The sequence below is a fragment of the Buteo buteo genome, chromosome 13 (genome assembly GCF_964188355.1).
Source record: "Buteo buteo chromosome 13, bButBut1.hap1.1, whole genome shotgun sequence".
NCBI classification, from domain to species: domain Eukaryota; kingdom Metazoa; phylum Chordata; class Aves; order Accipitriformes; family Accipitridae; genus Buteo; species Buteo buteo.
In genome coordinates this window covers 35,698,808-35,720,712 of record NC_134183.1, presented here as the reverse complement: position 1 = coordinate 35,720,712, position 21,905 = coordinate 35,698,808, and the positions used below count along the sequence as shown (strand labels likewise).

The 21,905-nt window shown below is 36.5% G+C and overlaps 1 protein-coding gene across 1 annotated transcript in view; it reads left to right on the top strand.

Moving 5' to 3' along the window:
* NRG4 (neuregulin 4) overlaps positions 1 to 20,316 on the top strand; it is a 28,354-nt gene extending 8,038 nt beyond the window's left edge. The window contains exons 4-7 of the mRNA XM_075045585.1: positions 1,615 to 1,708; positions 9,730 to 9,879; positions 14,733 to 14,812; positions 14,908 to 20,316. Coding sequence (XP_074901686.1) covers positions 1,615 to 1,708; positions 9,730 to 9,879; positions 14,733 to 14,812; positions 14,908 to 14,924 — 341 coding nt within the window. The 3' untranslated portion in view covers positions 14,925 to 20,316. The remainder of the gene's footprint in view (positions 1 to 1,614; positions 1,709 to 9,729; positions 9,880 to 14,732; positions 14,813 to 14,907) is intronic.
* The last annotated feature ends 1,589 nt before the right edge of the window (positions 20,317 to 21,905 follow it).

Here is a 21,905-nt window from a genome sequence, read left to right as displayed (position 1 = left end):
GCTCCCCAATTTATCTGTACACATGCAAAAAGGTCCAGTTACCATTTGGATGCTAGCAATTTGGTAACATGAACGTGAAACTGAATTCCTGTTGGGCTCTGTGGTATAACTGCCTTCATCTTAATATAAGGACTTTACTCACACTCCTTTGTCAATGTGCCATCATAGAAATGGAAGAATGTATGAAAAGAAGGGAGAGTGGAATTACTAGTGATGGACTAGAGCATAGCAGGATGCACCATGTTTTTGTTGCACAGGGTTAGAAGTAGCTATGCTTTTCTACTACTCTTAGAAAAGTCAGGTTTATTTTGTATACAAAGTTGTAGAAGCTCCTGCTAGGGTAGAATGACTTATGGCCACACTTCTCACTTTTTTCTGCAGGAATAAATGGAACCCTAACTCTTTCTTGAAAGGACAAATAAGAAAATTAAAATCTTGATTCCACTTAGACAACACTATATTTTGTATAGAACATATCTTCTATACATAAATAGTGAGACAGCAGAATTCTTATTTTCAGAATTTCTGGGAGAAACAACAGCAAAAACAACACGTAAAGTGTGAGTTAACACATGATTCTTACACTTGTGATGTCAGAAGACTGCTCTATTTTTCTTTTGAGATATTGTGGTTTCGTAAGATTGAAGAAATATATAAAAATATATATGCATATATGTATAAAATGAGTTTCCGATGCATTAAATGTATCATAAATATATGCAGTCCAACTTCCAAATTTAGACTGCTTTCAAAAAGAGTGAAATGGTACAGTTAGATATTCTTTTTAAGCATAAAATGGACAACTGCTGCTACAAGTGCCAACATTAGTATCCTTTATTTGGGGTTTTATAAGAATGCCTAATTGTGCTTAACACACTAACAATTCATATAAGAAGCCTACTGAGTTAGGAAAAAGCCTTTCTGAGATCTGTGGAAATCACATTTTAACAGGCAGTCTTCTACATAAGTGACACTTCATAGGCTCGCTCCTCCATTGGTTGTTAAAAATTGGGGTGGGAAAACCTGGTGCTGTTCAACTGCGCTATGATTCAGCTCTTAATACAGCCTGAAGGAGTCTCAGAATGTCCAGGTCCACACCTGAGACTATTCTGGGTTTATCTGTACTGACTCTCTCCCATAGAAGCTAGTTAAGCTAAAGATAGTTTGTACCACTGGAACAGGACAAACCAGGCTTCATATAGGACATCGTGTGTATCACTGTACTCACTATGGTTTGTGGTCATGAAAGGCAAATGAAGTAACGGAGAATTCAGAAGTTCCTCTCACTGCAAGAGAAATTTTGCAGCTATTCCTATAATTAGGTGCTTCATGTCTGATATGGTGATAAATTTGTGATCTTTTTGCATATCGTTACATGAAACAATTCTGCAAGGTAGATAGTACTATATGTTGCTGGCCTCGAAAGCAAGACTGGTACCTTATTTATTCATAGGGTGGTTTTGTTTGTTTGTGGTGGTTTGTTTTGGTGGTTTTTGTGGTTTTTTCTAAGGAAGCCACCCCCACTCCCCAAAAGTATAATTAAGATCTGCTTTTACTGATAGCAATACAGAAGTCTCTATTTTTCTCTGTGTTTGTTTTGGTCTTGTTTTTAAGATCATGAAGAACTCTGTGGCACCAATTATGGATCTTTTTGTCTAAATGGAGGGATTTGTTATATGATTCCTACTGTATCCAGTCCATTCTGCAGGTCAGTGAAACTAAAGTTTGTGTGTTTAAGTATTGGACAGTAGCTGTCTAAAGACTATTTCTCCATTTTGCTTCTTTAAGAAGTTACTGTTAAAACATTATATAAAAGAAAATACCTATTACCTATGGCTGTTCCAAATTCAGTAATTCATGCTCAGATTACTTATCTAGCTTGCAGAGGCATGACAATAGGAGAGAAATAAACGTGTATACTTGTTTGACAGGTGCAACAGTACTCAATTACATATGCATTCAGGAAGATATCTATATTTAGAGCCATATTTCGTCCCCTCATTACAATACAGAAAGGCACAAAATACCCTTTGCCTCGTGGAGTATATACTGTAGGAAAGGCATTCAGAAAGGCAAAGTACATTCCCAGTTTTTCTTCCAGATGAATTATAGTGCAAAAATTCTTACAACATAAAATGGCCTGACCTGAACAAAATGAGGAGGCACAAAAAGCAATATAATATTTTAAGGGGGGAAAAAAGAATGTAATTCAAGACTTACTATGTTCTCTGAATCTCGCTGAAATACTACTCAAAGGGCAGCTTTTCAGTGACAGTCAAAGACCACTTGATAAAGAAATATCAAGGCAGCAAATAGAGATACTTCTTAGTATCATTCATTTATGGGACCACTCTTCTTTTTGAAGCCCATGTAGCACACTGGTATTCATTTATGGGACCACTCTTCTTTTTGAAGCCCATGTAGCACACTGGTATCATTCATTTATGAGACCAATCTTCTTTTTGAAGCCCATGTAGCACACTGGAAAAGAAGCACTTCCTATTTTTGCATGTGGATACGTTTCTTGCATAAACACAGCCCTATCCTTTTATTTTCTCATTTACCAAGACATAAGAAGATGCAAAATTAACTTCTAATTTTTCATGGTTCTGCACTTACTGAGTTATTGTTCATTGAAATAAACTATGGTTAATTTAATGGGTTTACTTAACATAATAATGGGCATTCAGATGCGTATTACATACACTTAAGGATATTACCTTTTTTTTCTTCTGTGGCAACTTCTGCTCCCTCTTCAGTCTTGAGCTATAACTAACGATAACCAGATGAAACAGTTGAAGAAGGAAACAAAATCTTTTCTGAGATGCCTAATTAAAGTATTTCTTTCTTTTGTTTGGGACAGTTCAGTTTAAACATTTACAACTCAAGCATGTAAACTCATCTAGTAGATGAGGAGAGAAGAGGCAATTTTGTGGTAAACGCTCACTGAAAAATATACACAGCATGTCACTGTCATTAAGCATATTGTCCAATATCATACAATGAGTCAGATCCAGAACTAAGGATAAAGCTCAGAAGTGCTGTATGATGATGATTTATTCTAACTGCTAAACCTTGCAAGCTTATGCGATCTAAAATGACTACACACACAAAAAGTAAAACACATTGAAATACGCATGTTTTTTTCCTAGAGGGAATCCCATATTATTGATACTAAAATACTTAAATGAAAAAAGAATGGTCAGACTAAACAGCATCAGTTACACAATTTCCAAGCACCCTCTCAACTATGGCTAGACTATGTAATGAGGAAGGTGTATTTAATGCAATAACTGTAAATATGAAGTAACAAATACTCAAAACAATTAATTGTTCAGGATCACAAACTAGTCAGTGTAGGTAATTTCCACTTTAAAAGGGCTCCAAATGAAGTCATTTGTAATTCAGGTACTAGAGGATTTTATAATCTGCTGAAGCAGAAAAGTAACATCTTAAGAGCATTTCTGTTATACTCAGGCAACCGTATTGCATTTAAATTATCAAGTATTTTTCTTCTGTATCTAGTGGTTGATTATGAAGTTATATGGGTATTTAAATAGCAGCATTCTATTTAAGCATGTCCTCATTCCAAGCATGTTCCTTAATCAGAGAAGGCTAATTATAGATGAGAAAGGTTTTGTTTACACACAGATATCTTAGTAATCAGCAGTGATGTGAATAGAAACAACAGAAAAAAATGCATCACTATTCAGCAGAATTCAGAAAAATATTTGGTGCTTTGGAACTTCAGGACTGGCATCATCACACAGTTGCGCAAAGTTTCTTTGACGCAGGTTTCTGCCAAATCCAACCTAAAGCTTCCAAGTGTTCTCAAATGATCATCTCCCACCAACAGAAAAATTGAATTGGTTTTAGAATCAAAGGCTGAATGATTGTTAGTACAGCATTGATTAAAAGGGGGAAATGGAGAAAGAACAGACTAACAAACTGTAAAAATACCTTAAAACACATTCGCCTTGACATGCTACTTATTTACACAAATGTGTTGTGCTAAACTTAGTCCAGATTACCTGATGCAACATCATTGGAAGTAATTTCACAATGTAACTAGGAAAATTGCATCATTCTTTAGAAATATATATTTTGTAGCACACTAACAAATTAAGAGCCACTGTTTACTTTTGGAATTTCAGGGTTTTCTACCCTTCAGAAATGGATATATATGTAAGGCAGAGATTTAATAGAAACAAAACATTAGTTGACCCCCCTCCCCCGTGCAACATTAGCAGATTTTAAATACAGCCGATGTGTGTTGAAACATGAAGTTGCTCAGCTGCCATCTTCCCTCATTCCTTTCCTAACAATGAGTTAATGTTCTGAGCAGCGAAAGGCACACCTGTCACCATAAACAAGATGAGCTTCAAACCCAGGAATGCTCAAATGTACTAAATAAACATGCAGCAGAATGGAGAAGGATGGAAAAGCAGCTGCCTCAGGTGTATCATAAAACATGTGGCTGAAAGCTGTTTGCCTCAGCACCTGGTGCATAGCTGTCCCATAATCATTAATTAATGCAGTGCAGAATTAAGTGAAGATTTGGTTGTCTGAGGGGAAGCTCTGGTACTTCCATTTTGTCTTACACATGGCAGATTTCTGAGAGCCTTCTTTCTGTATTTCAGACTAAATACAGATGGTATAAGACCACACAAACACTGCCTCTCTGCTTCTGAGGGCAGTACACACAAAAATTAATAGTGAATGCTCTCCTTTTGAGGAAGGGATGATATTCTGCAGAGGGCAGTGCGTTCCAGCTAAGTACTGCAAGGGACAGAGGCAGACCTTTGAAATCTCCCTGAAATTCCTATGTATGGTTAAAGGATCTCTCTCCTTTCCCTTTCCTTTGCTTCTACCTTAATCCAATCTCTCCTCCACCTTTCCTATACTAAAGCAATAAATCCCCTGCATATTCCTTTTATCACTTTCTATATACCCCATCCTTGTCTGGCTCTTTCTCTGAGATGGGTCCTTCATTCTCTTTTTCAAACGTCCCCATGAGTGATATATTTGCTGTGCCATAAGCCTTCAGAATATACACACTGCAAGTTGCCAGTGAAGGGCTTCCCACTCATCTGGGCTTTTCTTTTCTCTGCCTCCAAAACTATACTTTTGCATACCCCAGGCTCTTCTGAAAACTAAGTGTCCAATTAGTATTTTTCAGTTCTGCTTTTACCTTGAAAATAGGAACAAAAGTTAGAATACACACCAAAAATATAGCCAAAAAAAGTCAGTAATTAAAATTTTTCTTAATGGGACATAAAATATAAAATGTAACATTATCTTATGTGTTTGAAAAGTATTAGTGATCAGAATTAATGTCACTGCCAGATATGGTTAAGCTTGCCATATAAACACATAGCTAAGGGAGTTCTAGGGGAAAATAACCCATTCTTTCAACTTCTCTCCAGTAGTAGCATTTTTATTTCACTCTTTATGTATATGAATACAGCTTCAGAGTAACAGTTTTGAAGCTCCTCTGAACACAAAACTTTTTAAAAAGCTGCTTAGGTCTTCCAGTTAACTTTGCCATTGCTTATTCACTTTGGCTTTAAATTCTTTTTCATACTTACTAGATGCCCTTATAGTGTATGGATTAGGACAACTTCTAGGAGCCTGCTACAGACTGAAGATTATGGTGATTTTGAAGCTATCAGCCATGTAATCTGAATTGCATTGACAAACAGATAATTTTTTAGCTGTCTTTTTCTGCTTAGAGCTTTGTATTTACATGCAAGTAATTTTTATACCAAGAAGCATCCAGGTTTTTCCTGACTAAAGGAAGACTAAATGAAAACTGAAGTCAAGACTCTTATAGTATAATACTAAGCAATGTGAGTCTGTGTGCATATTTGACTCAAATCCTACTACTTCAGTTTTTCACGTCTGTCAGATACTGGCTTATGATGCCCACCTTAAGAGTCCGGAAGAGAAAGAAACCTTACCTTCATCAGACAGGCAGTAGATCACTTGCACTGTCTCATGAACTGCATCTGCAAATGACAGCAGTAATGACTTGTGTTATTGGAGGGCTGTTATGCTTTACTGATTAGTTTGTAAAGGATCAATATAATTGCAGACCCCCCATCATCTCCTGACATCTTATCCAATGCAGTCTATTTCCTTCCACCTTGTATTCATGCTGATGTGGGTAGTTTTGATTAGTATCCTATGTTGAAAGATTCTGTGGGTTTCTTTACATATCTTATGTTAGTGTTTTGTCTTCAGCACAGCTCCTATAGTAAGTTTGTATACAACAGTTAAGGCTGGCTCATACCATCTGATAAGAGGTGTGGGCGTGTGTGCATGCATGTGCAGGCATCTAGGAAAGCAGAAATCTGGATGCTATCTGAAAATGGGAGTTTCTAGTCTCACAGCTTTTCCTCAAACATTTAAAGGCTGTTGTCTTTCAACTCTGATTGAATTAGAAATTCTAATTTCTTAGAGGAGGAAAGACATTTTTTCCATTTTAAAAATCAACTGTGGAATGCTACATAGTAGGACCATTTAAAGCCAACAGACAGCATGTGCTGAAACAGCAGGCTAACAGCATGCAGATGATGCTGCGCAACAGCAACACCTGGCCTAGTGACCACAAGACTTTATTAGCGTAACTCCCTCTTACTATAGGCTACAAGCAGGCTTCTCTGTCTTTTGCACTCACTCATTCAAGTGCAGAAGCACAGTTGCTTGCCATGTTAACAACTGCCAGTGTGTCATGCTTAACTTGTGCTGTACTTTTAGGCATCCATTATAAACAAGATAAACTATGAGTTGCTACTGACTTTTAAGGCTGTGTATAATAAGACTGACTACCTCTAGGAGAGACTGTTTAGATACTATCAGTCTGGATTATGTTCATAGCCCACATGCGTGTTAGAGACTACTTTTCTGTCTTGCTTGCAGTCACTGTGCATGTAACTCCACTGAAATTATTAGAGCTCTGCTAATGCAACAGGAGAAGCAGATCTTCTCAGTGACTTCCACTGCTAATTATTGAAGTCTGCTTAGTTTCCTTCCCACCAATTTTAGGAAAGGACTTACAGTAGAAATCTTCCGCTCTCTGGCTTGTCTTAAAGCATCGGTTCCTTCTATATTTAACATAGTCCTTCACCTGTCTGTACATCAGCACTGATGACTTTATAAAAGCTTGTGCAAGCTGATATTTGAACATCTGGATTTTCAGAAATGCCCTAACTGTAGCAGAGCCTGTTGGTAGGGTCACATTAGCTATAATTTTGTTTACTTAAATGTAACCAAGAGATACCTCATCTCAGTTTTCTTGTTTCTATGAAAACCTCCATCATTTTTAGGTTATATGGCAGTATTTTCTACATAGCATGGAATCACTTTCAGCAAGTGTCAACAGGTCAGCCTAGAGAAAGTGGATGGGTAGCTTTGTAATCCCTAATCCATTGCACACAGTTAAACAGATACTATCAAACTGGCAAGTCATGGAAAACATGTTTCTAAAACTTTTGTTACGTCCAGGAAGAATTAATAGGTTCAGCATCCAGGATGTTTAAGTTTTATATGTGCTTTTTTAGTGTAGGTCTTTTTCCCTTTGCTATAACCTTGGATCCATATTGGCTCTAGTTTTCCCCTTACAGTCTTAGACCTTCCGGCTCCTTTCCCTCTTGAAGACTTGTGACTATCTTAAGCATCTAGTTCTGTTTTCTATTTAGGAGAAAGTGGCTACAATCTCAGTGACCTTTTTGCTACACTGTCATCACACTCCCAGTTTTTTTTCCATGGTCTTTTGCAGAACATGAGTATGGCTTCCATGCACTGTTCATGCCAACTCACTCTACTGTATCACAACACTTCTCTAACCCTAGCCTTTTACCTAAATACTACATGCAATTCTCTTCAGCTGGGACTGTCTTTCTTACTCCTGCTTCATTTTTCTCTTCTATAGGCTACTGACTTACTCCCATTACACTCATTCTCTAGAACTTTTCCATGAGCCTTAATTTGATGCCAAAACCTATTTATTTTTTCTTTCTGTATCATTTTAGCCTTGCATTATTCTCTAGTTTTCATTGGTATTCAAGAATACTTCTATGAATTTTATATTCCATTTTCTATCCCTGTTATTCTATTCAGCTCTCCAAAGCATTTCTCCCTCACTTGCTAGAGAACAATGCCCCACTCAAACTACACTTCTATTCTTAAAGTATTCTACAGTATTTCAGAAATAGGCCACTGAAATGCCACTATACTTACAGTAAATATCTGGAACATTATCTCAAGCAATCAGAGCAGTCTGCCTACCCTTCCTTCTCCCAGCAGTCAAACATAGTAACTTTGAAAAGTCTCACACTGTCCTTAGTAAATGGTGGCTGTTTGATCAGTTGCACAGCTTTAATATATGATGATAATTAAATCTTTTTTCTAGTGTCTAAATCTTCTATTTTACTTCCAAAGGCAAAGAATTAAAAGAAATGGTAGTAATTCTTTGTGCAGTAGTTTATACCAGTAGTACTGAAATAGTGGTCCATAATCTACAGAAAGTGGTGCTGGGAGTCACATCAAGCATGCATGTTCATATGTTCACAGTGATCCATTTGTCTTATTTAGATATACTAGACATACATCTTTTTTGTCAGTTCCTCCCCATTCCGCCTTCTTATCCTTCATCTGAAATTATACCTTGCAGCTGCCAATGGCAGTTGAGAACTTCAAGTATGTTACGGAGTTCAGCCCATTTTTCTCAGCTGGAGCCTGAAATTGCTTATGTCACAGATTATTATGACTTCAGTGCCAGAAATAGCAAGAAGGAGCAAGATCTTTAGTAATACAAAGAGAGAAGCAAATTTACATACATAAAAAGCACATGCAGAATGTCGTGATTGAATGAAGTGCATTCCATTTTCTGTAATGCAATAAATTCCTTAAGAAAGCCTAGCAGAATAAGTGCAAAACATAAGACAAATGAAGATTAGTTTAGCTTCAACCTATCCATTTTTGACTCAATATGAGTTACTAAGCCATTTTACTTATTTTTAATGAAATATCATACCATTTTACCATGGTAAAATACCATATTCATTTTAATCCTTTCTTCAGAAGAAGTTTTCAGAAACTCAATATGTAAAATAAGCATAGTAGAGAAGACTTTTAGCTAGGTCTCTCCAAGAGAGGGTCATTCACCAAGCATATAACATGTTCTAGCATGAATTATTACACTGCATAAAGTACTTTTGCAATTTAAGGTGTACTGTGTCTCAATGAATTCCCACTTCCTTGATCTATTTAGCTGGCAGTACTAGCTCTTCAACAAAGCAAGCTAGAAAGTTACATGAAAGGGGAAAAAGAAGCATGACTACTGTGTGAGAACCAGTGGGATGACACAGTTAACACTAAAGAGGCGGACTTAATTAATTAACTCTGCCAGTGCAGGAGGCAGATTTAACTGCGGGGTACACCATTGTGAAGTATATTGCTAATCCAGTGAATGTATTAAGATATGGTTTAATATATAAAAGCAGTATGGATCAGAATATAAAATTGATGCCCAACATGCCCAATTCCCTCTGTTCCAGAAATACAAGGTGAGTGGAAATTCCATAAGAAAATATGCTGTGAAGCAAATACAAACCTTGAATTACACTATAACAAGTTCTCTCTCCACTTAAGACCAAAAGAAGCCTTTGTGCTTTTCATATTAGATGACAAGTTATCATCTAATCTGAATAAAACTTGGTTTCCCAGGTGTATTGAGAATTACACAGGAGCCCGTTGTGAGGAAGTTTTGCTGCCCAGCATCAAGTCCCAAACAAAAGGTGACCTGTTTGCAGCTTTCTTGGCTTCACTTCTTCTTCTAGGAGTTCTTGTAATTGGAGCATTCTACTTCTTTTGCAGGTAAAAGTGCTTCAGAGTGCTGAAGCTATTTAATCAAGTAGAAATTTCTTCTGGTAATCATGTACTAATTATTTGAATGTGAAAGTATGTAATGAATTATCCATAAGGTTTGTATGGTTATTCAGCATAATTAATGTGGATGTCTCAACTTGTTGCTCGTACTATTTTACTTCCTGGCTTGTTCCTGGCTTTACTTCAATGTCTTTTCTAAGCTATTACTTATAACTGCTTTCTAAAAAAATACATGTAGTACACCCATTTTTGAGAGATTTTTACAGTCTACCTAGAGTTAGTGCTAACATTTTAAAACATTAGTCAACCCTTATGCTGTCCAAAGATTGAGAAGGAGAAGCAAATTACCAAAGTGATTGGGGATCAGAAACTGTTCCACTGCATTGAACTGGCAGCCAAACCAACTGGTGCCATTAGGTCACGATTCCTTTACAGCTCCTGGTTTAAAAAGGAAAACTAAGGAAAGAATCAAATTCAAGAATAATGCCAAGTAGATGTTTATTAACTAACTAACATCTAGAACATATCAGAGGACTAACTCATTTATCAGGATGATCCATGTTTGAGTAGCATGCAGATGTCAGTGCTAGACAGCACGTGCTGCAGTAGCATTTTAGGCATATGAGGACTTTGAATGAAAACACGTAAGCAGTTACTGGAATAAAGTCAACATATATCAGTACAGTATATCAGTACACTTTATACCAAACCCAAACAAACTTACTGTCTTCACTTACTCTCTGCATTTATGTATGCAAGTCAACCTCCTACGTCCCCTCTTGTTTTTAGAGTACAGCAGTTTTTGTAAGAGCTCATTTTGTCATATACTGTTAAAATGTATTTATGCCTTTACGAGGCAACGTACGAGCCCTTGTAATTCTTGGCCATCACAGACTTGCAGCCTCTTCCTCTTTCTCCTGTGCTGCATTTCTCCTTGGTTATGATAACCTAAGGTTCTTGCAATTCTGTTCTTTGCTCTCCCATAATCACATTGCCAAATCAACCTCTCTGATCAGTGCCTTTCAATGAGCAACCTTTGGAATAGCGGGTCTAGTTTTACCTCAGCTGCTGTCATGGAAACCCATTGAATGCCAGTTTTTCTCATAGCTGAATATATTTAGAAGAGAGAGAGACCATTTGATAAAACAGAGTTTGTATAAAAAAAACCCTTGTTGTAGAGGATAGCCCCCAACTTAGTCATTTTAGTTAAATTAATCCTGTCTTAGCACTGCAACACCACAGCAGTTGTTTGCTAAAGAACATTTGCAAATTACTATAAAGTTATTAGAATAGAATACAGCTTTAACTAACTAAAGCAAAATTAATTCAAGTCTCATAGAGGTACAGAGAGTATTTCCTCAGAAGTAAAGGTTGTCTCTGAGAAAAGAAAAAAAAAAGTCTTCAGAGCAGAGAATTCAGAGTCATCTGTTAAGAGATCCCTTTCCTCTGGCATACAGTAAAATTAGGGGGAGGCTGGAGACACATCTACTGAGTTGACCTCTACTGAGGTCAAAGAGTCTTGCATTGCAAAGTACAGAAGCTTAGAATAACAGCAATGACAGGTCTGTGCAAGTCTTTTATTTGACAATTTGAAGATGAACCTCAACTACTCTATTTCTTTATAGGCAATCAGTTTACTCAAGCTTTACCTAAGTGGCAGAACAAGTAGTAGGGCCACTTTATTAGAAAAATAATAAGGGCAGCAACTCAGTCTTAACATAGTTGCCCTTGAACCTATCTTACATACCAGACTAGCTTGGGAAATCTCATAAAATCATGATTAACTTCTTTAGTATAAAGAAAAGAACCTAACTGGCTTACCTTTACACTTCAGAGGCTGATATAGCACAATCATCTTCTGCTAGAGAACTCATCTATAAAAGAAACACTTTACATCTGAAAGTCCTTATCTCTTGACTGAAGTGACCAACATGTAAGAGGAGTCTCAAGTGGATATTTTAATCTGCCCTCCTCTTTTCAGCTGTATAAACAAGGATTATTGCTAGCAGCTGTCATTAACATTATTATAATTATTTTTTTCTCAAATTTGCTCTATCACCTGTAACATAACATTCTGGAAGAGAGTAGAATTAGGGCTTGTAAGGGTTAGCTGAGAGTCTGCGTCATCTTTGACTAGTCCTCTTGACAGGATATATTAAATTTAAAATGTTAAGAGAAATATTGTGCCATCAAGCTTCCACTATTACACTTTATTAACAACTATGTTTGATCCATAATCAGAAAGCAGAGAGTTTTTTCCCCTATATTGTGTGTTAGTAAGCATTTCTGTGGCTCTTTCAGCAGAGGATTCTAGCGTGGTTTTAGTATAAACAGTAATGCAATTGAAGGGATGCAGAAGAGGAGATATTAATTGCAATTTAGGACACAGAAACTGAATCCCTAAAATTATACATATAATCTTTCAGAATGTAGGAAATCAGTGCTCTATTTTCTTGTCCCTGTCACCACTTGTACTCCCCTTCCTTTCCAAGTTTTCTTCCTCTCAGGCTGCTTGGGGCAGATTTCAGGACCAGGCATGTGCAAGTGCATTTAATGCTCCCTACAAACAAATCCATTCAGCATACAAGGGTGGAGAGAAAGGATTTCATTGCTGTGCTTATAAAACCAAAACATAAGTAATAGTAAAAGTAACCGATAAAAGAAAAGAGCTGCATAGGAGAAGCTCTGGGTGAACAGCGGCACATAATTCTCCTTTTATATTTAGATGAGTCATCACATTTTTATCAGCCAAGGATTTATTTTTTCCAATCTGCCAACAGTCTGCTGTTAAGCTGATTTCATGCTGTACTTGATTATTTACCAGGATTCATCAAGATGGTATGGTTTGGGAAAGCAAACCTACAAGGAGAAGGATAGAGAATCAAAGATAATGAAGAAACAGTATTTGAAATGGCTAGAGGGCGAGAATGATGGAAAGTAGAACAAAACAAAGATAGAGGAAAGGAACGGAAGGTCTGAGTGAAAGGAACAGCAGAGAATGGAGGGAGGGAAGAGGGAGAATTGTCAAGGACTGGTGACAAAAAAAAGCAGCTTAAAACTGGAAAAGATAAACAGTACTCTAGGGTTAAACCTCCCCCTGTTGCTGGAACCTGCTGAAGGAAAGGCTACTGTAGAGCTATCTCAGTGAGTCTCAGGTCAATAGAATATAATTATTTAGGTAGTAAAGTGAGTAGCTTTAATTTACTTTCTGAAAAAATGATGAGGCATGCTGTTGCAAAGAGAAGACTATGCTTTTATGTCTCCTCAAAGATGACTTTTGTAAAACAATTTTATATCATGTTGTAGGAATTCATAATAATAGTACTGTCCGCACCCAAAATTAATGTGAAAACCAGTTCAGTACATTAGCTTCTATGTTACTTTATCAAGTTTTCTCCAGGAATGTGTTGTTTCATAGGCAATAAATGTCGCTTCTCTGTCAAAGGGGGAATCCCGATCTTTAAAGAGCATGCTCAGTTCCGTTTGCTACATTCCTGTAAAAGCTCAGCACATAAAACTATTGCTATTTCTAACTACTGGGAGTCACTAGAAGATACAGCATCATGCCAACTATTGTATTTTAGCAAAGATAGTAAAATATTTACATCGTGAATGTAAAACTTATCCATATATATATATATATAAAATCAGAACTGGTTTTATGAGAGCGATTTACTATTTAACACTGAAAAAAATGTCTTGGATTGGAGTAGGCTTCTGTGCAGCTTTAGGCCCAGGAGCTGCATAACCTGTTAGCAGAGCAGAGCGTGTAGAAGTAGAGCAAATCCAGATCTAGCTGCCCTCTATCTTGAAACGAACACACACACACCCCCCCACCAACAAATAGTACCGATAAAGCCTGTTGTTTTGACCTGGGGAAAACAGGAATGTATGCAAAAATCCTTGCTATTGCATTGTTACTGAGATAACAAATGGCCTATTTTGCTAAGCAATTCACCTATCAATACAGGTCCATCTGGCCTTCTTTCTCATATTGCACAAGTGTTACTGGAAGAAGAATAAGAAAGGTACCGATTAGTATAGATTCCACATAAGCCAGCTTTTATTTAAAAACAATATGTAGAGACCTGAATGCCACACACACAGCTTAGAGGAACAGAAAAAACCCTAGGGAAAACTAAAATAAATCTGCAGTTCATTTCTATGCTTTATTATAAGTCCATGTTGAAATACCAAATTACCTGTAAGGTAAGTGTATATTGATGAACAGGAACTCAGCCAGCCAAAACAACAGGGTCTAGGAATAAAGCCATTTAAGCAGTCCAAGACAACAGACTTTGTGGAGGAGTTATATCACCACAGGACACAAACTGGACAGCAAGGGGAATAGCTCATGACTCTTCTCAAGAGAGCAGATGTCTAATTACTATTAAAAGAAAGGGACAGAGACAGCAAGAGATCAGCTCTATTCAAAAGATCTGTTTCTCCTCAAGAAAGTGTGGAAAATATCCCATTATTGGTATTTTACTTCCAAATGCTAAGAGAGTTAATGATAAATTAAATAATTTTGTGATATCTACTAATTGCTTAAATAAAGACCTGAGAAATCAGACAAACAGGAACATTAACTTCAGGAGAAAAGCCATGCAGTTCTGAATGCTGTGCCTGCCTCTAATCTCTGTTCTTGTCCCTCAAATACATGCTTCTCAAAAATGCTGTGTATTAATTAGAAAGTAATTGCAGAAGATCCATATAACTTTTTTCAGTAGCATCATTCAACTAATTTGTTTCTGATAACTTTTTTTCACTCTGTTTGTGTTTTGGTTTTGTTTTGTTTTGTTTTTCCTCCCTGTTGTCTGGTTTTTGTTTCTTACGGTCAGGAAAGCTTCTATTCCGAGGACGAGTTCTTCAGAGTGTGGTGCCAACCTGGTTGAAACTACAAGCAGCAATGGCTGCAACAGTGAGTATATTTAAAGTTAAATGATTGAACTCCATAAGGAAGGCAGGGGAGGAAGTTTTATTTAATTAAAAGCATGTGTTTTGTTTATTTTTCAGAAATAATAACAGAGTAAAGCATTGGAGTGGAAGAATGGTGGGAAAACAACATGCAGAGCAATCCTAAGAATATAGTAGTTGTAGAGGATGATGTGTAAGCAAGATGAAAGAAGAAAGTAGACTGATATAGGAGGCTTACTTAGGTGTTGGAGAAGACTGCAACTAAGACATAAAGAGAAAACAGTTGCACTTACTGGAGTTTCTATGTGTTTTTAAAGGTGTATCAAATTATACGGAAATCACTATAATCACTATCATTTCTGTTGGAATTTTGTGAGATTTTTCACAAGTTACTGTTTTCAATAATGCACAGGTAGAAGCATGACATAATTTTGGTTTTTACTGCATGGGAAATATGAAATAATCTTTTTTCCACTGCACAGAGAATATGGTTTTTAGTGTGAGGTAATACTTTGAATTTTTGATAGTATTTTCCTTTTTCACAGGATTGCTCCAGAGGAGTTGAGGACTGTCTTGATTCAATAGTATCAAAATTTATACCTGTGATACATGTCCAGAATTTGGCTTGTTTCAGATACACTTACCCCAGATGTAGGAAAAAAACCCACCACCTTTCTCCAGCTAATACTGACTTTTTTTTTTTTTTTTAATAGTAAGACAACATGAGGATGAGGTACCACTGCTAGTGTTTTGGCCATTTTCCTGGCACAAGATTTTAATTCAAATTAAAAGAAAATTTAAAAAAAAGAGATTGGTAATGGTTAAAAGAAGTTTACTAGGAAGAGTATTTACCCTTTGTTTGGTATACATCCCTAATATCAAGCAAAACACTTTTGTTGATGGTTTTATTTTTGTCTTGCATTCTTCTGAAAATCTCACTACTGAGGGAGATTTAAACCTTACCTTAAATTTACCAGTTGATATTTCAGATCCTAGAAGTCAGGAATTTTATTCATCAGGTCCATTCCTGACACAAAATATTATCCAGGCAGGTGTCTGGGCTGAACAAGTGCTGCCCTCCCTAAGGATTTATTTGTTTTATGCACATAACCATTTGTTGATCACACCAGTATATTATACATCACTATCTGGTTCCTTACAGTATTCTTTTATTCAGACAAAGAGAGGCCAAATGAAATGGTCCATCTCTTCTTCTGCCTTGACAACACAAAGAGACTGTCTGGTTAGTCAGAGGCATAGAAAATGTGAACCAAACAATTTTGTTTTCAACTTATTTCTCACACTGGAGGTTGAAACCAGCAAAAATCAGATATGTTTCCATAATGGCATATTCCCTAGCGGCTCATTATATGGGATTTATAAGGTTGTATTGAAGAGAAAATTAATTGAGAAAACTTCAGGAATTGAAAGGGGAGAGGATGCAGAACGCAGATTTCTTATCTCTGAAATAAACAATCTGGAGGTGTATAAAAATATAGGTGCAAAGAAAATGTTGAATAAGCTTCTATTCCTAGGGTGTCTACTACATGCTGTAGCATCAGAAAAAATAGTGTGTAATTTATATCAACATAGACAAAAGTACAGCAAGACAGAGAAGAAAAGACATGCTGTTATAGCATATAAGGTAAGAAGTCAAAGAGAAAACCGTATTATAGTAGCTACTAGAAAACAAAACAGAAAAATACATTACCTTCTGAGGACTCAGGTTAGAGAAGTTAGAGTCCAAATTAAAGCTCAGCATCTGAAGGCAGAATCTGAGGGCAACAAATCAAATAGAGGACCTGATCCAGAGATTAAGTTATATAAAGCACTAAAAGATCACTTTCTTCCTAAATTAACTGATCTTATATGTTATTTTCTGGACTTCAAACCTTTAGCTGATACTCTGAAGGAAGGTGATAATATTGCTTTAAAGGCTAAGAAAGATAGAAATGATTTTTCATCACATAGCGACATGCCGTTCTTAAATACAGAGTATAGGAGATTTGTAGCAGTACTGACAGCTACATTAGAATCAGTATTACCTGAAGTACTTTGTACAGCCTCAGTGAAAATTAGTCAGAGACGACTGCTGTTAGATAACTTCCGTATGTTATTGATCATGAGACATTCAGATATAATAACGTTAAAGTTTTGTGTACTGTTTTCATTGAAGAAGGAAAAGGCTTGTTGTCATCTTAAGTGGAAATTCAGGAAGGAAACATTAATAGAAAATGTAAGAAATAAATGGACTGAAGTTGTACTCTATAAACTCTTAGAACCCTCCCAGCTTTCTAGACAGACATGGAATAGTTATTCACTGTTACCAATCCCATTTGCATTATTCTGGAAACAATTTGTACAAGAAGTGAGGATAAATAAACCAAAACCATGTTTAAATGCAAACAAGTTGATTTATCAAGCAGTGTTATCTTTGAAGGAAATCCTGTTAGTGATTCAGACTGCTTCAAACCCATTGCATCTGAGAACATTTCAGCTTCTAAAATTAATTATTTCAATTCACAAGCTTTGTGAACATGTCATGCAGGTCAAAATGAGATCAGGCTACAAATTCAATTTAAGGTGGTCAAATGCCACAGGAAGTTCAGGGTAGCCAACATGACATATAATTTAATAAAATAGTACAACGCTCTCTAGCAACACTTGCTTACAAAATTAAGCAAGTAGTCCTGTGAGCTATAAAGCTAAGAAAACACCAGTTCCAATGGATCAGATCTTGTGGTTGGAGTCACTGGAGTCTAGAAAAAGTGTTATGTGTATATGCAAGGATGAGTAATAAGGTCTGTCTTTTCTGCTTGACTCCTGTTTTCATGAAACATAAGATCTCATGTCTTTAAAATTACCTCTCCACCAGTTGAAAGGTTGTGGAGGGAAGAAAAGTGGAAAAGGCTAATTTCCTAGGAACCTCCACTAATATGATTACACAACAATTAATTATAGTGTTATGGCAAAAATTCTTTTATACCTGAGGATCACGTTTTACTTCCAGAATCTTGTAGTAAAGGTCTCCATAATGTGTTGCAAAAGTCTTCTGATCACTTGCAGAACAGACCGCTAGCCATTAGGAGGAAATCTCTTTATAGACCTAAGTAAGAGGTTGCCTATATGTTACTCAATGTATAACTTTTTTCATTAGTAGCCCAAACAAACACTGGGGCAAAGTACAATGAAAGGAGAAGGAGAAATGGCTGTTCAAAGAAAACAAGAGGATTTCTCTGTGCTGCATAGTCTTCTGATTTATATTGTTAAATACCAAGCGGGAAGAGCAATGGGAAGTCCATTTGGTAGCACTTCCCATTTTAAAGGTACCTTCACTGTTGTGCAACTCCTTCATAATTTACTGCACTAAAAAAAAATTTTCCTCCTGTCCCTGCATTTTTACAGAGCAGTAAAGGGGCTCTGATAGTACGACTCAGTTACTTGAAAATGGAAAGCAGAGAAGAAATGGGGGAGAGAACTTATCACAATAGAAACAGTGTCTGTGCCACTGCTTTCCATTCAGAGTATCCTGCCTAGGAGCTACTGAACTGATCAGAGTCCAGGCAGAAAGGGAAACCTGAAAGGCTAAAAATTCCTGTTCAGCAAATAGTGTATCAGGATAGAGGTACCTAGAAGGGACTGCCCAGGGAGAGGGAGAGCTTTAGCCAAGGGTGGTTATGGATTTAACATTGGACACCCAACTCGTTCTACAACAAAAAAAAGAACAAAACAACCCCCTCAATTATGTTCCTTTGGTATTTAGCTTTCTTTCAGATTTAAAGGACATCAAGCTATTTCTAGTAAAAACTGAAAAGACTGTGGATTAGTTTGTATAAGAGTTTTCACTTGTACTATGACCATATTCAAACCCAGGGATCTTAATGAAGATTTACCTGTATAAGTTTGGGAAAGAACCTAGAACTAAGTTGTGTTACGATCCTCTGGCAATATTACTTAGATTACCAGGATGCATATGTCCACTGTACCTATCTCTCAGTTATAATGCCTTTTATTGACATCTATATATTTAAATGAAGAGATGGTTAAGATTAGTGAAAAAAGTGCTCCTTTTCAAGAAGTACTGCTGTATTTCCTGCACTTTGGGAGAAAATGAGCAAACAAAAAAACCCAAACGTGCATGCCTAAAGATGTTTAAAAAAACCCCAAACCTTTTTCATTGTTGTATGTAACGTTATTTGCCTGTGCTTATCCAAAGTCTGTTCTTGCTTTTCTTGTGATTGTAACATGTTCAACATAATCTGTATGTAATCTGAGAGATTAATTTCTTGATAGCAAAGTACCAAATACAACTTTTGTGGAATACCGATAGGCATGTTGCCACTCAGTTCCATGTTTGGGACTGATACTCCACAAAACCTTTAACCAGGACTTCTATAGCTAGCTAAGAGTGCGTAAACAGAACCTGCAGCTGTAGGACCTGAAATAACAAGAAGATATTGCTGTTTTCATCCCCCAAATTAAAAATATGACCAATTTCTAACACTTCTAAATGCACCTCTGTGTCAGTTTGTGTAACACTTGAACATTCTTTTTCAGTGTACATTAAAAGAGACTTTTCAAATTATCCTCTCAATGTAAGTAATGATATTTTGACTACCACAACTTTTGTACAGGCAAATGATGGGCTGTAAAAATGTAGCTGAGCATCCACTGGTGGCATTTTTTAGCAGGGCTCTGTAATTTGAATCTATGTTGTATGTTCTCCATCACAGAATTTGCTGCTGTTTCAAACTATTCAGTCATTTTCACCAGTTCTGGAGATTCTAGGAGAGTTGGGTTAGTGTTTGCTCTCACTGTTGCCATATTGACAACTCAGCTGAGACAAGCTTATTTTAAAAAAGCTGTTTCTAACTCTTATAGCTGTGAATAATCTATCTTGAAAAGGTGACATGACTGCCACTGATTCAGTGATGTGAATCACTCTGAAACATTTATTTTGAGAAGTTTGTGCTACCTGCTAATCTCAGTGAGGATCTAGCTGTGAAATGTAATGATAGCAATTTATAAATTGTTTTTAAAAAGCATTTAGAAGCACAAATTCCATTGATTTGGGAATAAAATTTTTGCTCCTGAATTATTAAAGCACTTGAAAAAAAATTCCTATTAGCTATTTCTCTGCTAATAATTCTAACATAAGTATCCAGGTAAATAATTTCCAAATAATCCAAACCTATCTTATGCCTTTCCTTTGAGAAAAAAAGTTTCCAGTTTTTCACTGTAGCTATATGTTGTCTGTTTAGAAAAATACCATACATTGTTACGAAGTGCTGTTAGGCATAAAACAATCAATACAAGGGTCCTACAACGTTTGAACTTGTATTTGTTTGACCTACAACTGTGCTACAGGACCAAGGCACACCACCACCACCGCCACCAGAAGTGAGCTCAGTTTACCTCGCTGCATACCTTTGAGTGTGTAGCTTAGGAGACACATTCCTAGACAGAGCACCCTCAAGGCTAATGTGGACCTCCTCCAAAACTGCCTCTTCTGGAGCCTGTGTCTGGCTGAGACATGGGCTTAGGAACAGGAAAAATTTCAAGTAAGAAATTTGATAAGAGTCTGACGTTTATCTTGCCTGCTTTTGTGTGCACAAAGTACAACTGCTGTATTAAGATGGAATGTATTTTAGAGATCCACCACAGACTCATACTGTAAAAAAAAAAAAAATCTCCCCACAATAGAATAATGAAAAATAATCAGACAGTAGGGGAGGTAATTATTTTCTTAATGTTTGCAGAGTGCTCAGACATTATAATATAGAAGACCCTATAAATGTACATTTACTATCTTTGTAACTTATAACTATGCAAACTTCGAGACCTCCAATGTTACTTTCCTGTATCAATCCATTGAGTAAAACAGAAGTAGCATCTGAATGGCAAGTGTTTTTTAACGTGTTCTCTCATTTGGCCAGACACTAGGGGTTCAGAAAACTTAGGTCGATATCAATGAACACCATTACAGAGTTACTTCTAGTAGAAAGTTCTCCATTTTTAGAAAGACAAAAATAAACTAAGAGGGGGTAATGACACTGAGTGAGTTTTGAGGTACACCTTTAACTAAAAATTAATTAAGACTCATATGTAACTGCTTTTTTTTTTTTTTTCAAAATTCAGTCTGAGGTTTAACACTCTTATTGGCCTTCTCTGCTGCACGCTGAAAGTCAAAGTTTGGCTGCATCACTTATGTATCTTGGTTTACTGTTCCCTACTAAGGGGGCATGATTCAGTGTGACTCATTTATCTGTTAAAATAAGGTTTCTTCCAGCGTTAACTGGGCCAAAACAAATCTGCACAGAGAGTAACAAAACCCAAGTTCACAATCTTTGCAGTTTTCTGCAGTTTTTAACTGAAACTGCTTTCTAGCAGTACAGTTGTGACAATTTAGCATAATTTGGTGCCTCTTTATCAAATTATTCTTGCTTTCTTACAACTGCACGTTATAGAAACGTCCTATAGTGAGGGGGGTTTTGGATTAGTAATTTTAGAATAAAAATTATTGTAATAGTTTTATGTTGGGTAATTGCAGTTTTTGTTCTACAAGCACGAGGTTATACATCACACTGCTTGCCAATTATTTTTTGTACGTTTGAAACCTACAGTTCACTTAATTGAATGATGCATTAAGAACAAATGTGCAACAAAACATTGTTCATATTCAAAACACGGGGGAAAAGAATGTCTTTTACCTTTTGTCAGCAAAACCATCACTTCACCCTGCAGGTCTTGTGACTTTGAAAGTTTTCTTTTTTTCTTAACAAAACCAAAATCCAGTTGTGGTCACGTAGGGATTATATTCTCTTGCTGAAAACATATTACCATCAGCACTGTAACTGCAGATAATTACCTTTAGAACAGTCCTGCTATTCACATTTGCCTCAATTGCTGAATATTCATTTAACTAACTTTGTCTACTTTAATACCTCATGGTTGTTTTTTGAGTCACAGAAGTATAAATTACTGCACTGCAAAACTTCCTACCCAAAAAGCTCTGCCTTTTGGTACGTGCACCTTTTAAGCACATGTGTTTTGGTTTCACTCAGGAGTTGTCGTGGTTAAAGAGAAAATGAGAATGT